The sequence below is a fragment of the Petromyzon marinus genome, chromosome 3 (genome assembly GCF_048934315.1).
Source record: "Petromyzon marinus isolate PM22_M1 ecotype Great Lakes invasive population chromosome 3, UKy_Petmar_22M1.pri1.0, whole genome shotgun sequence".
Lineage (NCBI taxonomy): Eukaryota > Metazoa > Chordata > Hyperoartia > Petromyzontiformes > Petromyzontidae > Petromyzon > Petromyzon marinus.
In genome coordinates this window covers 25,221,328-25,244,300 of record NC_133669.1, presented here as the reverse complement: position 1 = coordinate 25,244,300, position 22,973 = coordinate 25,221,328, and the positions used below count along the sequence as shown (strand labels likewise).

At 50.2% G+C, this 22,973-nt stretch overlaps 1 protein-coding gene across 6 annotated transcripts in view; it reads right to left on the bottom strand.

Moving 5' to 3' along the window:
- The window catches only part of LOC116957883 (protein tweety homolog 1-like), a 143,534-nt gene that overhangs the window by 48,410 nt on the left and 72,151 nt on the right, over positions 1 to 22,973 (bottom strand). For all 6 annotated transcript variants that reach the window (XM_032980322.2, XM_076053422.1, XM_076053425.1 and 3 more), the window contains 4 exons: positions 19,288 to 19,383; positions 5,886 to 5,958; positions 2,427 to 2,502; positions 144 to 199 (listed from right to left, as the gene is read on the bottom strand). In XM_032980322.2, coding sequence (XP_032836213.2) covers positions 144 to 199; positions 2,427 to 2,502; positions 5,886 to 5,958; positions 19,288 to 19,383 — 301 coding nt within the window. The remainder of the gene's footprint in view (positions 1 to 143; positions 200 to 2,426; positions 2,503 to 5,885; positions 5,959 to 19,287; positions 19,384 to 22,973) is intronic.

Sequence of the window (22,973 nt, the reverse complement as noted above, 5' to 3'; positions counted from 1 at the left end):
CCGCACCAGCTTAATCAGGCACTATGCCCGGTGTGCGAGAGCTTTCATAGCGCGTGTCGGTAAACACAGCTGTGATCGCACACACAGAGGACCAGCACGCGGCCACGCTCGCGCCACGCTCGCGCCAAGGGCACAACGCTCACCCGCAGGAAAGGGTTTTTCGTCTGGAGGCTGCAGTGGAGGTAGTACTGCAACACGTCTGCAACAACACAAGGTGGTGGGGGTGGGGGTGGACGGTCGTTACGGATCACACAGAAGGGGTGCGCGTTGCTCGCAACGTCGCTCCCCGGGGCTCAGGAAACCCCCACGTGCCTACGCACGGCAGGGCGCTAATCGCCCTGCCGTGCGAGAGAAGAAGAAGAGGAAGACTGCACGTGGAATTTAATCATGAAACACGTTTCCTCGCACGTGCCCAATACTCAGGGCCAAGCGTGCCAGGGCAGGACCCTCCTGAAAACAGGTTCTGAGGCCTTCCTTAAAGAGAGTGTGTTGAGACTGAGGGAAGCTTTCCTGGGTAAGCAGAGGGCATCATCGTCGCCGTCGCCGCCGCCGCCGCTGCTGCTCCTGCTGCTGTTGTTATTGTTGCGATGACCGTGTGCAAAGGCAAAAGCGATCGCCGCTGGTGGGGGCAGAGCTCTGCACTGTGCTCCGCATCACGGCACCGACGATTGAGCAGCCAGCCCACAAGGGCAGAGCACGAGGCAAGGGACGCCGCGAACACAATATCCCACTTGCAGTTCCCCGCTCGAGGCTGCCAACGTGCGCCTGACATGCAGCGAAATGAGCCACCAGACCGTAGATGTGGATGGAGAAGCAAATTCATTGCGCAGTTGATGTTTCCCAAAGCATTTTTTTTAAAGCGTTTTCAGTTGCACTCAACATTCCGTTTAGGAATTAGAAATATAAAGTCAACAGATTATTGTGTTTTTCCCGGAAGCCGCGGTCAGGATAATTCCCCCAGGCGTTCGCTAATTCCACGGATTTTCTGCCGTGCAGCTCAGTTGGGGGGGGGGGGGGGTGGTGGATGAGGGTCATCATCGTGGCGATGTGGTGACGACGAGACGCGCACGGGGCGATCCGCGTTGCTTCTGCCCCGAACCTTGGGCAAGATGCAACGCAGAGTAGTATGTATGTACGTGTGCTGGACTTCTTTCGCACCGTGCGTAGCCAACTGCGCTAATCGGAGGTGCGGCAGAGGGACGACGAGCCAAACACATGAAGCAGTTCTAAAGGAATCAGTTTTCAACCTAGATGATTTAAAAGTCGCATAGCGCCAGCGGCTTCTCAATATCGGAGGGGCATTCCAGACCGCCGCAGAAGTGCATCTGAAATCTCGCGCGACGCGGTGACCGTCTTTGTTCAGTGGCTAGCACAAAGCCGCTGCTTCGAGGATGAGCGGAGTTCATGTGATGATGGTTTTATGCTCTCCTATTTAACGCTCAGTCTGCGCACAGTGCAGCCATGTGGCCCAGTGGGTGAGCGAGTGAGAGGCTCGCGGTGGGAAAGTTGCGGAGTTTAAATCCTGGTGCGAGGCTTGACTCGGCCCTTAGTCACTCGGGGGCCCGTGACGGAACGAGCACGGCTTTGTGGAAAAGTCAAGAGTGGTTCTGTTATGGGGAGACTCGTCCCCACCATGGGAATGTGGAATTTATACCATTGGTGAGGCCCCATACGACTAAGCAGCTGTGGTACGAAGACGGCCACAGCCCAGAGCCGTCGGCAGCTACCGGGCATCGCAGGGTGGACGGAAAGTGCAAATCAAACGTAGAGCAACAATAGCAACAACAACAACTTGTTTACAGGAAACCCATGCCACAACTCACTGCAGACAGGATAAACAAATAAACAGCGCTTAGATACGCATCCACAACAGCGTCAAGGACTCCCATCATGTACATAATGTACTCTTCATAGCCCTCAGGCTCAGAGAAGTTGGCAGGATGTGAGCACTGCCTCAGCGCTCATCTCAGCAGGAACTCACTTTGAAATTGATTGGCTGTGAATACTCGGGCAATAAAGTCAAGGATTTTCATAGTCTTTGGCTAAATGGGTCTGAATGCGTCCAAATCTGGTTTGATGTCGGAAGCTAAGCAGGCCTGAGCCTGCTGAGGTTTGCCAGGTGTTGTAGGTGTCGTGGGGCTGCGAGGTGTGGGCAGGAGGTGGCAGTGCTGAGGGTCACCCCCTCGTATGCAGTGTCGTGGGGTTTTTTTCCAGATACTCCGCTTTCCTCCCACACGAGGCCAAATATTCACAGACTGGATTGGCCAAGCATCCCAATGAAACAGCACTCTCCTGCACACGAGTCTAGAGACTCGGCAAAGGCTTTCCTGAATAAATAATGATCATGTTTAATGAATGCCCACATTAAAGATGATACGAGCACAATGCATGATTATTCACATACACCAGGCCACCACCGGACTCACCTTTGCTCATGATGGAATATTCCTGTGTTAGGTTCGTGATATACTTCTCTGGGGCCATGCAAAAGTCACTCACGCCCTGCAACCAAAGCAACACAAGATCACATTCAATCACGTGACAAATGAACATCGCGAACGTCCGTTTCATTCAATCATCTGCCAGGATGAATCAAGTGAATTAGTTTGATGTACCCTTTTGGTGATGTGTGGACCGAACTAAATCCTGATTTTAAAACTCAGCAAAAACCCTTTCAGCCGCCTCGTCTGGGATTCGAACTTGGTTCTCGTGAATTCAAATTTGAACGTGTGTTTCGTAGCGACATGGAGGAAAGCCACCGAGCGAGGGAAAAAAAAACGACCCGCGTGTGTTGAAAGTAAATGGAATAATTGTCCCTTGGAAGCCACTGGGCACGATTTGTATTGTAATTAATTCACAGTGGAACCATACAGTGCTTTATAACCATACCATGCATGCCAAGGTTGGCACGAGGCCCAAAAACAAACAAACAAAAAAGTACTTCTATTGCTTGACAGTGAATTAAGTCTGCTGTGAAAAACATTGGCACATGAAAGCGCGCGTACCATGCATTGTGGGGCCTTCCCCAACAGACGTCTTCCACAACCACATTAGTAGAGTTCTACCGTGGGGTGGAGTGGTGGCGCAGTGGTTAGCGAGTTTCGCCATGAAACCAGCCACCTGAATTAGATTTCAGGCCATGGCTACCATCAGTGATGAGTGATATCAGAGCTGGTCATTCACCAACCCGCATTAGCCAGCATGGTAAAGTATGGTCAAACAACCCTAATGATGCTGATGACTGATATGGCATCCAGCAATGGATTGACAAAAGGATGTGATAGAATGCCTTTACTACACAAGACCGTTACACACAAAGTGGAAATTTACGACTAATAATCCACAAACCTTTGTCAATACATTTCTGGATGAAGGTCTCCCCATGCTGTGTCGGTCACCGGGATTGGTTGACCATACTTGAGCTCGTCGGTCAGTGAGGGTTGGTGAAACTGGCGGTTTTGAAATCGCTCGCCACTGATGTTAGCCGTGGCTGGGAATTAAACTCAGGTCACGGGGCCATAGCTCAGTACCACCGTTTCACCATCAATTATAGTACAACCAAAAAATACAACATATAAAAAATGCATTACAAATATAAAAAGTATTTGATATGTCAATCTTATTGAACATTTATGCATCACAACCTTGGAGTGATACATTTCAATACGAATCCGCAGTCAGCTTAAGTTAAACTTCATGACCACGCTTCATGGGTCAGATTCACACCTTCACCAAATACCCTTGAGTGATGTTCTCAACCGGTCTTGGTGATGGAAACAGAGACACTTTCCACATTATCAGACAAAACGGAACATTCGGCGACTAGTGAATCGAGCCCAATGCCCTTGAAGCCGGATGCCGTGTAAATGCACCACGGCATCATCAGAAGAGAACGAGCTCCGAACGGTCCACAGATTTGGGGAATAATAGAGCAATGTCTGTTTCCTAACAGCAGCCTTGGCCTTTCATTGACTTGTTGCAACGTCCCTCAGTCGTCTTAATAAAGAACCAGGAGAGTGAGGCTGGGACAGGCTGACAACATTACGTCCGCTAGAGTCAGCTTTGAAAGAATGAAATACCACGAACATGATCCCGTGGCTTACAATGTGCATTGAATACAAATGGGCGTATAGTTGGTATGCTTAGAGAGCAAAGAGAAAACATATATAAAATATGCCGTGCATAATTCATATGGGGGAAGTGCTACAGGAGTTCTTTACCAACCACATTCCTAGTTTAGACATTTCTGCGGGTCAAACATGTGCATTTTAAGCTGCAGAATGTATAATTCAGGATTCTCACTTTGATTTTATTTCTACGATTACAGGAAGTGGTAGGGGGTCTGGATAGGCCAGACTGCCGACACAACGCCGCTATCCACACCACAAGCACCACGTGAACCCACTGGAGCACAGCTCCACCTCACCACTGCACCGATGGCTTTCGAGTGAGGAGTGTGGAATTGTGGGTTTCAAAGCAGGGCCAAGCAAGCCAGTGGGTATTCCCGAGTGAGAAATAGAAAAATAATATGACTGTGAATATTACTGTGGAATGTGGCTATTTATTGTTCCTTCCATGGCTACTCCCCACTGCTATTTTACTAGTGGCTGGCAAAATATTGGCAAGGTCTAAGTGGCTTACTTTAACGTGGGTGGAAAAATCATAAATAATACATGTGCAGTGGCAGTAACAATAGAATATAGGCCTTTACATGACGCTTTCTGGAGTGTGACAAACTGCCTTAAAGTCTGCAGAGCACATATAAAAAAGTCCCTCACTTTTAACAAAAACCCGTTATTTACTGTACTGTACACACAAACTAAAATAATTTGCATTTGTAGTGAACGCATCATTAGGTGTTTGCTGTGCGTGTGTCAATTGATACCCTGGACACGCTTGCAAATGAGATGTTCTATCTCAAGGGATTTTACAGGTGACATTTTTTCATTTCATTTCAAACCACGTGGCATGGACAATTCATTCTCGAAAACATCGTCATTCCAGCTGAATTACTGGCGGCGCCGTGACCCGCTGCAAACAAACGGAGAAACACATCGAGAAAAGGGTGACGGAGCGGTGCACCACCGTCACCACCGTCACCACCGTCACCTCCGTCACCACCCTCACCACCGTCACCACCGTCACCACCATCACCACCGTCACCACCGTCACCACCCACACTGAGAAGGGTGACGGAGTAGTGCACCACCGTCACCACCCTCACTGAGAAGGGTGACGGAGTAGTGCACCACCGTCACCACCATCACCACCGTCACCACCGTCACCACCGTCACCACCGTCACCACCCTCACCACCCTCACCACCGTCACCACCGTCACCACCCACACTGAGAAGGGTGACGGAGTAGTGCACCACCGTCACCACCGTCACACCGTCACCACCCTCACTGAGAAGGGTGACGGAGCAGTGCACCACCGTCACCACTGTCACCACCCTCACTGAGAAGGATGACGGAGCGGTGCACCACCGTCACCACCGTCACCACCGTCATCACCGTCACCACCGTCATCACCGTCACCACCGTCACCGAGAAGGGTGACGGAGCAGTGCACCACCGTCACCACCGTCACCACCATCACCGCGAAGGGTGACGGAGCGGTGCACTACCGTCACCATCGTCACTGAGAAGGGTGACGGAGCGGTGCACCACCGTCCCCACCATTCATTGTTCAGCTGCTAAGCAGAGTGGCGTGAAGAGAGCCGAGCCGTCGCTGCGATTAGCGCCGCTGTCCAACGGCCCAGCCACAAGCCCTCCCCCCCCCCCCTCCTCCTCCTCGATCACCATCGCCAAGGCGAGCGCTGTGAGCCCAGCCGGGTCCACATCCCCGCACCATCACTACCCCCGGGTTACCGCGGCAACTTACCACAGACACTGCGACCTCCACTCCGAGAGTTCCCCAGCTCACGATCAACATCAAGATGCCCAGCAACAGCATCCTGGAGTACGCACAAACGTACGTCACACGTACGGGGGCGGGGGGGGGGCGGGGGGGGGGCGGGGGGGGGGCGGGGGGGGTAGTTTAGCACAAGCGTGGCACGGGTGTCGTGACCGAGCACGTGGCAACGCGTCCACCAACATCGACCGTTGCACTCGTGCAGGAATCCGTGATTTATAATTGGCGACAGAACTGTTCTGCAGCCTAAGTTGAAAGAGCAAACAAAATGAAGGGAGCCTAAGGGTTGCAACGTTTGGCTGCGTACGGTGCGAAAGAAGTCCAACATACATGCAGAAAAGTGAGATGAAAACAATAGGTTTTTCAATCTTGAATCGCGGAAATGTATTGAATTGCTGGAGGGGGCGACACTCGTTTTTTTGGCTTGTGATGTTTGTGACAGAACGTAACACAACAGCTAGGAGCGAGTTTTAATTTTATTTTTTACAGCAAAATCGGTTCAACGGAAGCAAACTCTGGACCGGTTTTGGCATTTGGTATCTCATCAGCAGACTCGGGCATGCTTAAAGCAGTGCTGAACTGTCAGACGTGTATCGGGAATGACCCTCTCTCGCTGATATGGGTCCTAGTTCGACACACCGTTATAATACACAACGCAAGCGGATAAAGCACTACGTAATAAACAGGAGACGCTTATGCCAAATGTGCTCTGTACAGTCATAGGGAAGATACCCAGCGAGACCTCATGGGTGCATCAGTGAGCTAGGGGATCAGTGCCTATGCCCCCACCGGTCTTACATCTGACAAACACACCATGAATAAATAATGACCAGGGTGCGAATCAACATCTCCCATTGCAACACAGAGCAACGCGATTATGTCAACATAAACAGCCTAATTCCCTCCGTATAATCAAACGTTAAAAACAAATTAGAAATTGGCTGATAAAGACTCATTTCTGCCGCACCAATATTCATTCGTACGCGTGCCGTTGACTTATTCCCATTGTCCATCGCGTGCAGGAACACATTTGAATGCACTGCACAGTACGTAATTGCATGACGCCGTGCACAATGCCAGCGGCGAAATACACAAACCAACGCAAACCAACGCACACGCAACCAAATGCGATGCGCCTACGAAATGCGAACCTGTGAAATCCGCGAGCTTACGACTAAATCAACCTGGAAGTTGCACCCGGTCTCGTGTGATATCTCGAAAGCTAAGCAGGCCTGAGTGTGACACGTGCTTGGATGGACGACCACTGGGTGTTATCGGCTGCTGCAGGGCTACGTTATAAGCAGGGGGCGGTACAGAAACGTTCCCTGTTGCTCTGCACAATCCATGCTCCCCGCTTTCAACCACCCACACGGAACCAGCGTGGTGAGGTGTGGTCCAACAACCCCCACAACGGCACGGCAGGCCCTCATCCAGCAGTGGATTGACCATGTGCATGAAAACAAGGGCTATGCATTTGGCCGATTGTCAGCCGGTCAGTTTAGACAACTGATCACCGCGCAAATCCATTTAAATGGATAACAGAGAAATGAAGCGATGCACGAGAGAGAGAGAGAGAGAGCGAGCGATCCATTCATGAGCTTCAACACCCGCCGGGTCGTTACGCTCGAGTTAGGCCTCCCGCAGAGGGACACGAATGGCAAGACGCCCGACAGCACTGAGAGCAGCAAAATTCACGGGCAATAAGAGTTTGGGCATGGTTACTCGACCCTGTGCCGATTTCTCATTACATCCGACGCAAACAAATCCTAGACAATTGACAATCAGTAATCTGATTGTCGCAAACGGCCCCTGACTATGAGTTCGATTCGAATGCCGGCCCGTGCGTACATCGGCGAAGACACGCGATAGTGTGGGTAGCTCTACAGTGAGGGAAAAAAAGTATTTGATCCCCTGCTGATTTTGTATGTTTTCCCACTGACAAAGAAATTATCAGTCTATAATTTTAATGGTAGGCTTATTTGAACAGTTAGAGACAGAATAACAACAACAAAATCCAGAAAAACGCATGTCAAAAATGTTATAAATTGATTTGCATTTTAATGAGGGAAATAAGTATTTGACCCCTCTGCAACACATGACTTAGTACTTGGTGGCAAAACCCTTGTTGGCAATCACAGAGGTCAGACGTTTCTTGTAGTTGGCCACCAGGTTTGCACACATCTCAAGAGGGATATTGTCCCACTCCTCTTTGCAGATCTTCTCCAAGTCATTCAGGTTTCAAGGCTGACGTTTGGCAACTCGAACCTTCAGCTCCCTCCACAGATTTTCTATGGGATTAAGGTCTGGAGACTGGCTAGGCCACTCCAGGACCTTAATGTGCTTCTTCTTGAGCCATTCCTTTGTTGCCTTGGCCGTGTGGTTTGGGTCATTGTCATGCTGGAATACCCATCCACGACCCATTTTCAATGCCCTGGCTGAGGGAAGGAGTTTCTCACCCAAGATTTGATGGTACGTGGCCCTGTCCATCGTCCCTTTGATGCGGTGAAGTTGTCCTGTCCCCTTAGCAGAAAAACACCCCCAAAGCATAATGTTTCCACCTCCGTGTTTGACGGTGGGGATGGTGTTCTTGGGGTCATAGGCAGCATTCCTCCTCCAAACACGGCAAGTTGAGTTGATGCCAAAGAGCTCCAATTTGGTCTCATCTGACCACAACACTTTCACCCAGTTGTCCTCTGAATCATTCAGATGTTCATTGGCAAACTTCAGACGGGCATGTTTATGTGCTTTCTTGAGCAGGGGGATCTTGCGGGCACTGCAGGATTTCAGTCCTTCACGGCGTAGTGTTACCAATTGTTTTCTTGGTGACTATGGTCCCAGCTGCCTTGAGATCATTGACAAGATCCTCCCGTGTAGTTCTGGGCTGATTTCTCACCGTTCTCATGATCATTGCAACTCCACGAGGTGAGATCTTGCATGGAGCCCCAGGCCGAGGGAGATTGACAGTTCTTTTGTGTTTCTTCATTTGCGAATAATCGCACCAACTGTTGTCACCTTCTCACCAAGCTGCTTGGCAATGGTCTTGTAGCCCATTCCAGCCTTGTGTAGGTCTACATTCTTGTCCCTGACATCCTTGGAGAGCTCTTTGGTCTTGGCCATGATGGAGAGTTTGGAATCTGATTGATTGCTTCTTTGGACAGATGTATTTTATACAGGTAACAAGCTGAGATTAGGAGCACTCCCTTTAAGAGTGTGCTCCTAAACCAAGCTCGTTACCTGTATAAAAGACACCTGGGAGCCAGAAATCTTTCTGATTAAGAGGGGGTCAAATACGTATTTCCCTCATTAAAATGCAACTAAATTTATAACATTTTTGACATGCGTTTTTACGGATTTTGTTGTTGTTATTCTGTCTCTCACTGTTCAAATAAACCTACCATTAAAATTATAGACTGATCATTTCTTTGTCAGTGGGCAAACGTACAAAATCAGCAGGGGATCAAACACTTTTCTCCCTCACTGCATTTCTAGAGAAGGCTTCCAAATGAGAAGCACGAGTTATGTAGACTCCTGGTCTCAGTGGGCTCGTACACGCAGCCCGATGTCAATCCGCAGCTGGATGAGGGCCTCCTCCGCATGCCGTGTCGGGGTGGTTGCGTGAGCGCTCCGGCAGGATGGACGCCTCCTCCTCCCCGCAATGCAGAGGTGAAAATTGATTCTGGCTTGAGCGTGCAGCATCGGCAGCAATTTAAATGCAAAGCATGAGTTGTGATGATATTAAGACGTAGGAGCTGCTCCGTTTGCGTTCGCATGTTGGTACACGTAGGTGCAAATTGCGCCGTGGTATCCTTATCCCTGGAGATATTTTTTTTTCGTCTACAATCGAATATTTTCCCTTGTACACACCAACTGCGAAGGCGTAAAGCGTACATCCAGCGTCGTGTCGAAAAATAACACAGCCAAGGAGGAGGTGGCCACTTGGCTCAGAGATTGAGCGCTGAGCCAGCGACGCTGAAGCGCTGGGTTCGAATCCATGTGTTCAGCCACCCCTGCTTGAACCAGGTGGATTTGATGGCCACTACATTCCACGACAATATTAAAGAAGAGAACTGATTCTTAACTCAAATCGTGAAACAGAAGCAGGACAAATCAGGCAAACTCAAAGCTACACAGTAGCTAGAGTAAACACGCACAGCCATGTGTCTATCCACTGCTGGATGAAGGCCCTCCATATGCCGCGCGGGTCCTGGGCATTTACTTTCCCCGTAACTCACCACGCTGTTCGGTGTGGGTTGGTTAAGGCGGGGAGCATAGATGCAGCAGCATAGAAGTACATTACAACAAAATACTTTTGCGGCACTGCCCTCTGCGCGCCCGCATGCCATCGTTTCCAGGAGGCGAACGCACGCGCGCGCACAGAAACAGCGCCGTCATTCTCCGTGGGATCGGCGGAAAAAACTTCAGAGAAAACTGCCAGCTACGGAATATGCAGTGGCTTCCTCCACCCCGATATGAGCTCCACTCACTCGGCAGCTGTTTACTGGGACGTGGCGTGGTGCAGGACAAATGCAGTATGGGACGAACAACTCGATAAGCACTGGGAATGAAAACTCGGGCTGCCGGATCCATGGCACTGTGCCCTATCCACTGTGCCACTACTCCACCCATATCATGTAATTATCATTGTACTCAAACTTGATTGGAAGCTTTCGTGCCCGCAGGAATTACTCCTTGGATCTTTCGGTAAAGTCACGTAGAAAGAAAATAAATGAAATAATAGAATACGTCTCTGTGTGTCTATGTTGTGTGTCTCTCTCTCTCTCTGTGTGTCTCTCTGTGTGTGTCTCTCTCTGCTTGTGTGTCTGTCTGTGTGTCTCTGTGTTGTCTCTCTGCTTGTGTGTCTGTCTGTGTGTCTCTGTGTGTCTATGTTGTGTGTCTCTCTCTCTGTGTGTCTCTCTGTGTGTGTCTCTCTCTCTGCTTGTGTGTCTGTCTGTTTGTCTCTGTGTTGTCTCTCTCTGCTTGTGTGTCTGTCTGTGTGTCTATGTTGTGTGTCTCTCTCTCTGTGTGTCTCTCTGTGTGTGTCTCTCTCTGCTTGTGTGTCTGTCTGTGTGTCTCTGTGTTGTCTCTCTCTGCTTGTGTGTCTGTCTGTGTGTCTCTGTGTGTCTATGTTGTGTGTCTCTCTCTGTGTGTCTCTCTCTGCTTGTGTGCCTGTCTGTGTGTCTCTGTGTTGTCTCTCTCTGCTTGTGTGTCTGTCTGTGTGTCTCTGTGTGTCTATGTTGTGTGTCTATCTCTGTGTGCCTCTCTGTGTGTCTCTCTCTGTGTGTCTGTGTGTGTCTCTCTCTGCTTGTGTGTCTGTCTGTGTGTCTCTGTGTGTCTCTCTGCTTGTGTGTCTGTCTGTGTGTCTCTGTGTGTCTATGTTGTGTGTCTCTCTCTGTGTGTCTGTGTTGTCTCTCTCTGCTTGTGTGTCTGTCTGTGTGTCTATGTTGTGTGTACTCTCTGTGTTCCTCTCTGTGTGTCTATGTTGTGTGTCTATCTCTGTGTGTCTCTCTCTGCTTGTGTGTCTGTCTGTGTGTCTCTGTGTGTCTCTCTGCTTGTGTGTCTATCTGTGTGTCTCTGTGTGTCTATGTTGTGTGTCTCTCTCTGTGTGTCTCTCTGTGTGTCTCTCTCTCTGCTTGTGTGTCTGTCTGTGTGTCTCTGTGTGTCTGTGTGTGTCTCTCTCTGTGTGTCTCTCTCTGCTTGTGTGCCTGTCTGTGTGTCTATGTTGTGTGTCTATCTCTGTGTGTCTCTCTGTGTGTCTCTCTCTGCTTGTGTGTCTGTCTGTGTGTCTATGTTGTGTGTCTATCTCTGTGTGTCTCTGTGTGTGTCTCTCTCTGCGTGTGTGTCTGTCTGTGTGTCTCTGTGTGTGTCTCTCTCTGCTTGTGTCTGTGTGTCTATGTTGTGTGTCTATCTCTCTGTCTCTCTCTCTCTCTGTGTCTCTCTGTGTGTGTCTCTCTCTGCTTGTGTGCCTGTCTGTGTGTATCTGTGTGTCTATGTTGTGTGTCTCTCTCTGTGTGTCTGTGTTGTCTCTCTCTGCTTGTGTGTCTGTCTATGTTGTGTGTCTCTCTGTGTGCCTCTCTGTGTGTCTATGTTGTGTGTCTATCTCTGTGTGTCTGTCTGTGTATCTATGTTGTGTGTCTATCTCTGTGTGTCTCTCTGTGTGTCTCTCTCTGCGTGTGTGTCTGTCTGTGTGTCTCTGTATGTCTGTGTGTGTCTCTCTCTGTGTGTCTCTGTGTGTGTCTCTCTGCTTGTGTGTCTGTCTGTGTGTCTATGTTGTGTGTCTATCTCTGTGTGTCTCTGTGTGTCTATGTTGTGTGTCTCTCTCTGTGTGTCTGTGTGTGTCTCTCTCTGCTTGTCTGTCTGTCTGTGTCTCCGTGTCTGTGTTTTTTGTCTCGCTCTCAAATTTAGTTCTACCTGATGACGATTGCTTGTGTTGCAATCGAAACGTCGTGTTCTATTTTATTTATTTTTTCTACGTGACTTTACTGGATCATTATACTCAATTCATGAAAATAATTGGAGGATGATCTTATATTAAACTACGTGTGTAAAATCCTGTTTGGTTTGTGTCCTGTGCAATGTCCCCCGTGACTCTATCCCCTCACATTGTAAAGCCCATCAGATAGTTAGGAATGGGGTCGGTAATCAATTTTAATTTGCAGCCAAATTTAATTAATTGTCCTAATTAGTGCTGCCGTGGAAAGTGTTAAAAAGCTTTGCCGTTTAAAAAACAAAAAACACAACAACCAAAGTCGCGAATTACCGCTGTCTCATGTTCACCTGTAGCTCCCAAACACCGCCAGGTGACAGGTGAACAGTGACTCAGGTGTCACGAGTATGGAGACAGGTGAACAGTGACGCAGGTGTCACGTGCTTGGTGACAGGTGAACAGTGACGCAGGTGTCACGTGCTTGGTAACAGGTGAACAGTGACGCAGGTGTCACGTGTTTGGTGACAGGTGAACAGTGACGCAGGTGTCACGTGTGTTGGTGACAGGTGAACAGTGACGCAGGTGTCACGAGCTTGGTGACAGGTGAACAGTGACGCAGGTGTCACGAGTTTGGTGACAGGTGAACAGTGACGCAGGTGTCACGAGTTTGGTGACAGGTGAACAGTGACGCAGGTGTCACGTGCTTGGTGACAGGTGAACAGTGACGCAGGTGTCACGAGCTTGGTGTCAGGTGAACAGTGACGCAGGTGTCACGTGCTTGGTGTCAGGTGAACAGTGACGCAGGTGTCACGAGTGTGGTGACAGGTGAACAGTGACGCAGGTGTCACGAGTTTGGTGACAGGTGAACAGTGACGCAGGTGTCACGAGCTTGGTGACAGGTGAGCAGTGACGCAGGTGTCACGAGCTTGGTGACAGGTGAACAGTGACGGAGGTGTCACGTGCTTGGTGACAGGTGAACAGTGACGCAGGTGTCACGAGTTTGGTGTCAGGTGAACAGTGACGCAGGTGTCACGAGCTTGGTGACAGGTGAACAGTGAAGCAGGTGTCACGTGCTTGGTGACAGGTGAACAGTGACACAGGTGTCACGAGTTTGGTGTCAGGTGAACAGTGACCCAAGGTGTCACGTGCTTGGTGACAGGTGAACAGTGACGCAGGTGTCACGTGTTTGGTGACAGGTGAACAGTGACGCAGGTGTCACGAGTTTGGTGACAGGTGAACAGTGACGCAGGTGTCACGAGCTTGGTGACAGGTGAACAGTGACGCAGGTGTCACGAGTTTGGTGACAGGTGAACAGTGACGCAGGTGTCACGAGTTTGGTGAGAGGTGAACAATGACGCAGGTGTCACGAGTTTGGTGACAGGTGAACAATGACGCAGGTGTCACGAGCTTGGTGACAGGTGAACAGTGACGCAGGTGTCACGAGCTTGGTGTCAGGTGAACAGTGACGCAGGTGTCACGAGTTTGGTGACAGGTGAACAGTGACGCAGGTGTCACGAGTTTGGTGACAGGTGAACAGTGACGCAGGTGTCACGAGTTTGGTGAGAGGTGAACAGTGACGCAGGTGTCACGAGTTTGGTGACAGGTGAACAGTGACGCAGGTGTCACGTGCTTGGTGACAGGTGAACAGTGACGCAGGTGTCACGAGTGTGGTGACAGGTGAACAGTGACCCAGGTGTCACGTGCTTGGTGTCAGGTGAACAGTGACGCAGGTGTCACGAGTTTAGTGACAGGTGAACAGTGACGCAGGTGTCACGAGTTTGGTGACAGGTGAACAGTGACGCAGGTGTCACGAGTTTGGTGACATGTGAACAGTGACGCAGGTGTCACGAGTTTGGTGACAGGTGAACAGTGACGCAGGTGTCACGTGCTTGGTGACAGGTGAACAGTGACGCAGGTGTCACGAGTTTGGTGACAGGTGAACAGTGACGCAGGTGTCACGTGCTTGGTGACAGGTGAACAGTGACGCAGGTGTCACGAGTGTGGTGACAGGTGAACAGTGATGCAGGTGTCACGAGTGTGGTGACAGGTGAACAGTGACGCAGGTGTCACGTGCTTGGTGACAGGTGAACAGTGACGCAGGTGTCACGAGTTTGGTGACAGGTGAACAGTGACGCAGGTGTCACGTGCTTGGTGTCAGGTGAACAGTGACGCAGGTGTCACGAGTGTGGTGACAGGTGAACAGTGACGCAGGTGTCACGTGCTTGGTGACAGGTGAACAGTGACGCAGGTGTCACGTGCTTGGTGTCAGGTGAACAGTGACGCAGGTGTCACGAGTTTGGTGACAGGTGAACAGTGACGCAGGTGTCACGAGTTTGGTGACAGGTGAACAGTGACGCAGGTGTCACGAGTTTGGTGACAGGTGAACAGTGACGCAGGTGTCACGAGTTTGGTGACAGGTGAACAGTGACGCAGGTGTCACGAGCTTGTTGACAGGTGAACAGTGACACAGGTGTCACGAGCTTGGTGGCAGGTGAACAGTGACGCAGGTGTCACGAGCTTGGTGACAGGTGAACAGTGACGCAGGTGTCACGAGCTTGGTGTCAGGTGAACAGTGACGCAAGTGTCACGAGCTTGGTGACAGGTGAACAGTGACACAGGTGTCACGTGCTTGGTGACAGGTGAACAGTGACGCAGGTGTCACGAGTGCGGTGACAGGTGAACAGTGACGCAGGTGTCACGTGCTTGGTGACAGGTGAACAGTGACGCAGGTGTCACGAGCTTGGTGACAGGTGAACAGTGACGCAGGTGTCACGAGTGCAGTGACAGGTGAACAGTGACGCAGGTGTCACGTGCTTGGTGACAGGTGAACAGTGACGCAGGTGTCACGTGCTTGGTGACAGGTGAACAGTGACGCAGGTGTCACGAGCTTGGTGACAGGTGAACAGTGACGCAGGTGTCACGTGCTTGGTGTCAGGTGAACAGTGATGGAGGCTTCACGCTGGATCTGTTTGTGCGGGTTCACTGCGCTGCGCCCAGAACAATCCCACAGATTACCCAAGATACCTGTGCAGGCCGTCTAGTAATCTGCTCGAGGGGAATGGCGATGGGGATAACTGGTGCTTTTCACAACACGTAATTGCAGAGCCCGGGACGGAACAAGACGTGGAATGGAAGGGCATCCTAGAGGACGTTCACTTAGGGAGACGGAGCGATAACATCAAGTTCACGTGGCAGACGGAATGTTGCATCGCAGGATCGTGCGAGATGCGACACCGGTTTGAGGAGGCCTTCATGCAGCAGTGTATTGACCATGGCTGATGATGATGATAAGACGCTTTTGATTCTGTAGACGCTTGGATTCGGTGGCGAGCGGGGCACACCTCAGCATCAGTGGGAAACTACAAACAACACGTTTTCCCAGAACATGGCTAGATTTATCCTGCACACACAGCCCACCGGGCAGCCAACCGCTGCTCGCCGGGGAAGAAAAGGTGCAGCGTTTTGTTTTTTTCTTCTTCTTAAGCGCAACTCTGAACGTCTCATCCGAGAGGGGAGCGCCATGTAGACCTCAAAGGGGAGTCTGCGAGAAGCTCCGCACAGAACATCTGACCCGCTTTATAAACACCGCCCGTCCGCAAAAGAGACACGTGTTGCTTTCCAACGCATCGGGTTTTGTTTTGTTTTTGCTCAAATATTTCAACTGGGAAAATTCGATAAAGATGGAACGTCTCGTTTGCAAGGTTGTCCAGGGGTGTAAGTGGACACCTACGCCAAGAGAACACTCTCCCGCCTGATGAAGGCCGCTTGTTAAGCGGTCGAAACGTCGTGGGTTTTTTGCTTTTAAAATTTTCAATGTATAATTTTTTTAAAAAAAAATTAATTTAACTATTTTTGGGGAGTTTTTTTCGTTTATTTTTTTCAATTTATTATTTGTGCTTTATTTGTATAGATATATGTTTTTCTATCTACGTGACTTTACCGAAATAACCAAGAAGACGTAATGACGCGTGTATACAAACAATGTCAAACATTTGGCAGTGGTTGTCTATGCCGTGTGAGTGGGTGCCTGGTGAGGGACAGGTGAGTGGTGGATGTTATTGCTTTTGTCATTATGGTAACCCAGGTCACTCTTGCAGAATGAGACTCCTCTAACCTGGCCTCCTGAGTTCTCACCCTGGTTAAACAAACTCTACTTGAACTTGAAAGGTGAATGTTTGACAAGGGTCAGGTGATTGTCCTGTGAATCTCACATTATCTTCTTTGGTTCTTTCGGTAAAGTCACGTAGAATGAGAATAAAATAATAAATTGATAAAATAAAATAACACAATAATATTCTCACGACGTTTCGGCCACAACACAAGCGGCCTTCATCAGGTGAAGGGGCGAGACTGTCACCTGATGAAGGCCGCTTGTGTTGTGGCCGAAACGTCGTGAGAATATTATTGTGTTATTTTATTTTATAAATTTATTATTTTATTCTCATTCTACGTGACTTTACCGAAAGAACCAAAGAAGATGAATCATTGCAGTCACGAAAGCTTTAAATCGAAATCTCACATTAGCTCGTCTAGAGGACGAGCTGGCCGTGCGTCACCAATCACAGGAGATAGTGGGGGTTTATGTTGCTTTATTTATTTAACAGTTGCTGAGCACAGGCCCAAAGACACAAAACGTCAAGCGGCCAGCAACAAACAGCACTACCAGGAACCGATGAGAGTGTCGCACGTCTCTTGACTTGAGAAAAGTAGCTTGGGGGAAATAACCGGCGGGAGGAGGGAATGGGAAGGAAAAAGGAGAAAGTGAAGAGTCGTGATCTGCAGTGTGGTGAGTGGTGAGTGACTGGGTGAGTGGTGAGTGGGTGAGTGGTGAGTGGGTGAGTGGTGAGTGTGTGAGTGACTGGGTGAGTGTGTGAGTGGGTGAGTGGTGAGTGGTGAGTGACTGGGTGAGTGGTGAGTGGGTGAATGGTGAGTGGGTGAGTGGTGAGTGGGTGAGTGGTGAGTGGGTGAGTGACTGGGTGAGTGTGTGAGTGGTGAGTGTGTGAGTGACTGGGTGAGTGGGTTAGTGACTGGATGAGTGGGTAAGTGACTGGGTGAGTGGGTTAGTGACTGGGTGAGTGGGTTAGTGACTGGGTGAGTGGGTGAGTGACTGGGTGAGTGCGTGAGTGACTGGGTGAGTGGGTGAGTGACTGGGTGAGTGGGTGAGTGACTGGGTGAGTGAGTTAGTGTGTGAGTGGGTTAGTGACTGGGTGAGTTGGTTAGTGAGTGGGTGAGTGACTGGGTGAGTGGGTTAGTGACTGGGTGAGTGGGTGAGTGACTGGGTGAATGGGTTAGTGACTGGGTGAGTTGGTTAGTGAGTGGGTGAGTGACTGGGTGAGTGGGTTAGTGACTGGGTGAGTGGGTTAGTGACTGGGTGAGTGGGTTAATGAGTGGGTGAGTGGGTTAGTGTGTGTGTGGGTTAGTGTGCGAGTGGGTTAGTGTGCGAGTGAGTTAGTGTGTGAGTGGGTTAGTGTGCGAGTGAGTTAGTGACTGGGTTAGTTGGTTAGTGAGTGTGTGAATGACTGGGTGAGTGGTGAGTGGGTGAGTGACTGGGAGGGGTGAGTGGTTGAGTGGGTGAGTGACTGGGTGAGTGGGTTAGTGAGTGGGTGGGTAAGTGACTGGGTGAGTTGGTTAGTGACTGGGTGAGTGGTGAGTGGGTGAGTGACTGGGTGAGTGGGTGAGTGACTGGGTGAGTGGGTGAGTGACTGGGTGAGTGGTGAGTGACTGGATGAGTGGGTGAGTGACTGGGTGAGTGGGTTAGTCAGTGGGTGAGTGGGTGAGTGAGTGGGTTAGTGTGAGTGGGTTAGTGTGTGAGTGAGTTGGTGTGTGAGTGGGTTAGTGTGTGAGTTAGTGTGTGAGTGAGTTAGTGTGTGAGTGGGTTAGTGTGAGTGGGTTAGTGTGTGAGTGAGTTAGTGTGTGAGTGGGTTAGTGTGTGAGTGGGTTAGTGTGAGTGGGTTAGTGTGAGTGAGTTAATGTGTGAGTGGGTTAGTGACTGGGTGAGTTGGTTAGTGAGTGGGTGAGTGGTGAGTGGGTGAGTGACTGGGTGAATGGGTGAGTGACTGCGTGAGTGGATTAGTGTGTGAGTGGGTAAGTGACTGGGTGAGTTGGTTAGTGACTGGGTGAGTGGTGAGTGGGTGAGTGACTGGGTGAGTGGGTGAGTGACTGGGTGAGTGGGTGAGTGACTGGGTGAGTGGTGAGTGACTGGGTGAGTGGGTGAGTGACTGGGTGAGTGGGTTAGTCAGTGGGTGAGTGGGTGAGTGACTGGGTGAGTGCGTGAGTGACTGGGTAAGTGGGTGAGTGGGTGAGTGACTGGGTGAGTGGGTGAGTGACTGGGTGAGTGAGTTAGTCTGTGAGTGGGTTAGTGACTGGGTGAGTTGGTTAGTGAGTGGGTGAGTGACTGGGCGAGTGGGTTAGTGACTGGATGAGTGGGTGAGTGACTGGGTGAGTGGGTTAGTGACTGGGTGAGTTGGTTAGTGAGTGGGTGAGTGACTGGGTGAGTGGGTTAGTGACTGGGTGAGTGGGTTAGTGACTGGGTGAGTGGGTTAGTGAGTGGGTGAGTGGGTTAGTGTGTGAGTGGGTTAGTGAGTGTGTTAGTGAGTGTGTTAGTGAGTGTGTGAGTGTGTTAGTGAGTGTGTGAGTGTGTTAGTGAGTGTGTTAGTGAGTGTGTGAGTGTGTTAGTGAGTGTGTGAGTGTGTTAGTAAGTGTGTGAGTGAGTTAGTGTGTGAGTGTGTTAGTGAGTGTGTGAGTGTGTTAGTGAGTGTGTTAGTGAGACGTTGTGACCAGCAGTGTGGTAGTTGAACGCAATGTTGTGGATGAGACCGCAGAGTCGGTGTCTGGCAGAGTCAGAGTCCTCAACGTGGGTGGAGGAATCATCGAGTGAATTTCACGGGGATGGTCACCATGGCGGCAGGCAGAGAAGAGTAATCAGGTGTCCCGCAAGAGAGAACTCACAGGATGAGTAGACACCGTGACTGCTTCGAGAGGCCCAGCAGCACCAACAGGCAGATGATAATGTCCAGGATGAGCAGCAGTAGGTAGGCCAGCCACCTGTGCGTGGGAAAAGAATGACGTGTCAACATTTAAAAGCACGCACACACACACACAACAACAACAGCAATCGTTGCATTTACACGGCGCTGAAATGCCTCGGCAAAACAAAGCGCCCCACACCCCGCATCCCATCTGCCACTGAGCACCCCCGGTGGCAGTCGTCTCCGTGCGGCACAAGGTGACTCGGCACCTGGCCTCCGACAGGGGGTGTCCTTCCGCCAGTAGGAGGGGGTGGCGAGGATCGGCACGCTACACCTGCGACAGCGGCTCGCTCAACAGCTCAACTCAACTCGCAGGCGACAACGGCAACACAAACAACGTTGGAGCCCATTTCTCAATGGACCGCGATGGTGCGGGCGACGCCGCTCGACTCACAACGCGCAGAAACAGTCTTCGTGTGCTCTGTGCATCGTTGTAAAGGTTTCCGTCGAACAATCTGTGCATGAAATTTTGATTTAAAGCTTTCGTGACTGCAGTAATTCATATTCTTAGTTCTTTCGGTAAAGTCACGTTGAAGGGAAACAACAAAATAATAAAATATATATAAAACAATAAAAATTCTCACGACGTTTCGACCATAACACAAACGGTCGTCTTCAGGTGTGTCGGTTTGCATAAATGTATTTATTTTTAAACGGCGTATTTATTTATTTATTTTTTTTTTTTTTTAAACTGTTAGCGCCACGCGCAGCGATTTCGCAGTTTATTTAGACGGACTAGTCCATCCTCTTTTCAGAACATAGATGGACTAGTCCGTCTAAATAAACTGCCAAATCGCTGCGCGTGGCGCTAACGTTTTTTTTTATAAATAAATACACCGTTTAAAAATAAATAAATGTATGCAAACCGACACACCTGAAGACGACCGTTTGTGTTATGGTCGAAACGTCGTGATAATTTTTATTGTTTTATATATATTTTATTATTTTGTTGTTTCCCTTCAACGTGACTTTACCGAAAGAACTAAGAATATAATCTGTGCATGCATTCCAAATAAAATCTAAGTAGACGTTTTTTTTTGTATTCCCTCTGCAACACACTTGTTTGTGTTCTCATTCCTATGACCTTGATTCGGTTTTTTTTGCGCCGATTTATGTTTGGGCCATTGTTGCAATTATTTTCATGTCATTGCCTTTTATCGTGTTGGTCAGCCAGGTCAGCCGCTCTTACAACTCAGACTCATCCTGGCCTCTTGAGTTCTCACCTGGATGAACAAAAATCAACTCTAGAATAATTCAGTTGAACGTGCAAGAGGGGGGGGTGGCGGGGGGGGGGTAGAGTGATGGTTGCTGTGAACAGAAATCCCATCGGTTGAAAAGCACCACAGGGTGTTGCCATAAAGGGTCTCCCTCTGGCTGAGATAAAAATGCGATGAAATGATTGAGGATAAGGGAGTGCTCGGTACACATGGGTGCCCAGAGATCAAGCAGCAGCAGCAGCAGCAATACGATTATCTGCAAAATGCAATCATCTGACTCGACAGTGTGGATTAAATGTGGCAGATGGGACTGCAGAGTAAGTGTGCTGGGTTATGCATATGCAATGTGGCATCTGCTGCATGCCTCCGAAAGGTTATTCACAGGACTACGGGAGAGACTGCAACCCAGCGCCAATGCGTTCTAGAGCCTCAAGCATAACGACGAGAACAAGCTACTTAAACAAAACAGGAACGTAATTACACTTACTAAAAGTATTACGCTTGATTACATGATCATTTAAATCTTTTAAAATGTTTTAAATCCCTTTTATGAGTTGGTAGTGTAGCGGTTAGCGCGCTGCGCTACGAACCTGGCAACCCGGGTTCGATTCCCGCTCACGGCCAACACCAGTGACGATTATTTGAACCGGTCCTGGGCCTCCCTTAGGTCGACTCAGTACCTGGTGCGGTGTGTAAACATTGCTACTAGGGAGACAAAGGCGGCCAGGCGTGGTGTTGGCCACCCACCCCCTCGTGTGCCGTGCCGGCCTTCATAGGTGCTCGCTAACAGCACTTGCCCAAACAGTCTGTTAAGGCTATACTGGGGGATCTTTTTCTTTGTTATCTTTGTGTGTGTGCGTGCGTGTGTGTGCGTGTGTGTGCGTGCAGACTGCCCTAGATGACATCATAACAACAGTCTGGACCGCTGGACGGGTTCCACAGGATTGGAAGGATGCCCTGGTGGTCCCCCTCTTTAAGAAGGGGGACCGCACAGACCCTAACAACTACAGGGGCATCTCACTCCTCAGTGTGCCGGGATAGGTCCTGGCAAGGATTATTCAACATCGCCTTGCCAAGCACGCTGAGGAGAGGCTTGCGGAGCCCCAATGCGGTTTCAGGAAGGCGCGGTCCTGCACAGATGCCATATTTACTGTCCGTCTGCTACAGCAGAGGTGTAGGGAATTCCAACAAGACCTACATCTCTGCTTTATTGACCTGGTCAAGGCCTATGATACCATCAGTAGGCCTGGGCTCTGGGTTGTTGTTCGTGCTTTCGGAGTCGCTGACCCTCTGCTCACGATCACCTTCATGATGGTGAGCGGGCCCGGGTAATACTACGTGGCCGGGAGTCAGAGCCATTCCCTGTACACCTTGGGGTGCGACAGGGATGTCCTCTGGCTCCCACATTATTTAACATCTATTTTGACCACGTAGTTTGTGAAGCCTTCAATGGCTGGTACAGATACAATGGGAGGCTGATCGATGCCCGGGTGCGATCAAGGGACGGCTCCCTATTGCTCAACCATGTTATGTTTGCCGATGATCTGGTGATAGCTGCTCACTCAGAGGAGGAGTTGGAGGCGCTGCTGCTGAACCTGGAGCTTGGCACTAAGAGGTGAGGCCTTACCATCAGCCCCACCAAAACTAAGCACCTACACCTGGTATTTTGTACCATCGGAAAATCCACCCCACAACTCCTAATTGGTCATGGGGCAGTTGTGGAGAGAGAGGAGAGTTTCCCATACCTGGGCAATGTGCTCATGACCGGTTCCGGTTTAACCGCAGAGATCTCACTCCGAATCAGTCGAGCGGCATCATCTTTTCATCGATTGCGTAATGCTGTGTGGAAGCTACCTGGTCTCTCGCTCCGCACGAAGCTCCAGGTCTTCTCGGCCACGGTCATTCCCTCCCTTATCTACGCTTGCGAAACGTGGACCCCCCTAATGGAACATCTTCGCTGGTTAGAAACATCTAGGCTGGCCCGCCTACGATCCATCCTGGGTTTAACCAGGCTGGATTGTGTGAGGAGCTCACAAATCCTTGAAAGATCTGGACAAAGTCCCATCGGTGAGCTCGTATGGCAGGGAAGGCTGCATTGGCTGGGTCATGTATCCCTCATTCCCAGCCACCGCATGCCGAAACAGCTTTTGTTCGGGCAGATCGAGGGGGCTAAACGGGCGTGGCACGGGCTAGATAAGAGATGGAGTGATGTGGTACGGGAGGATGTGGAGCTGAGTGGAATTACCGATAACTGGCACCAGCGGTGTCAAGATCGGCCGCTGTGGAGGAGGCTCGTGAAGGACGCTACTGGGCAGTTGGAGGCAGTCACCCTCCACAATAACGGAGGGCGGAGGAGCGACGCTCACAACAGGTGGAGCGCCGGGTGGCT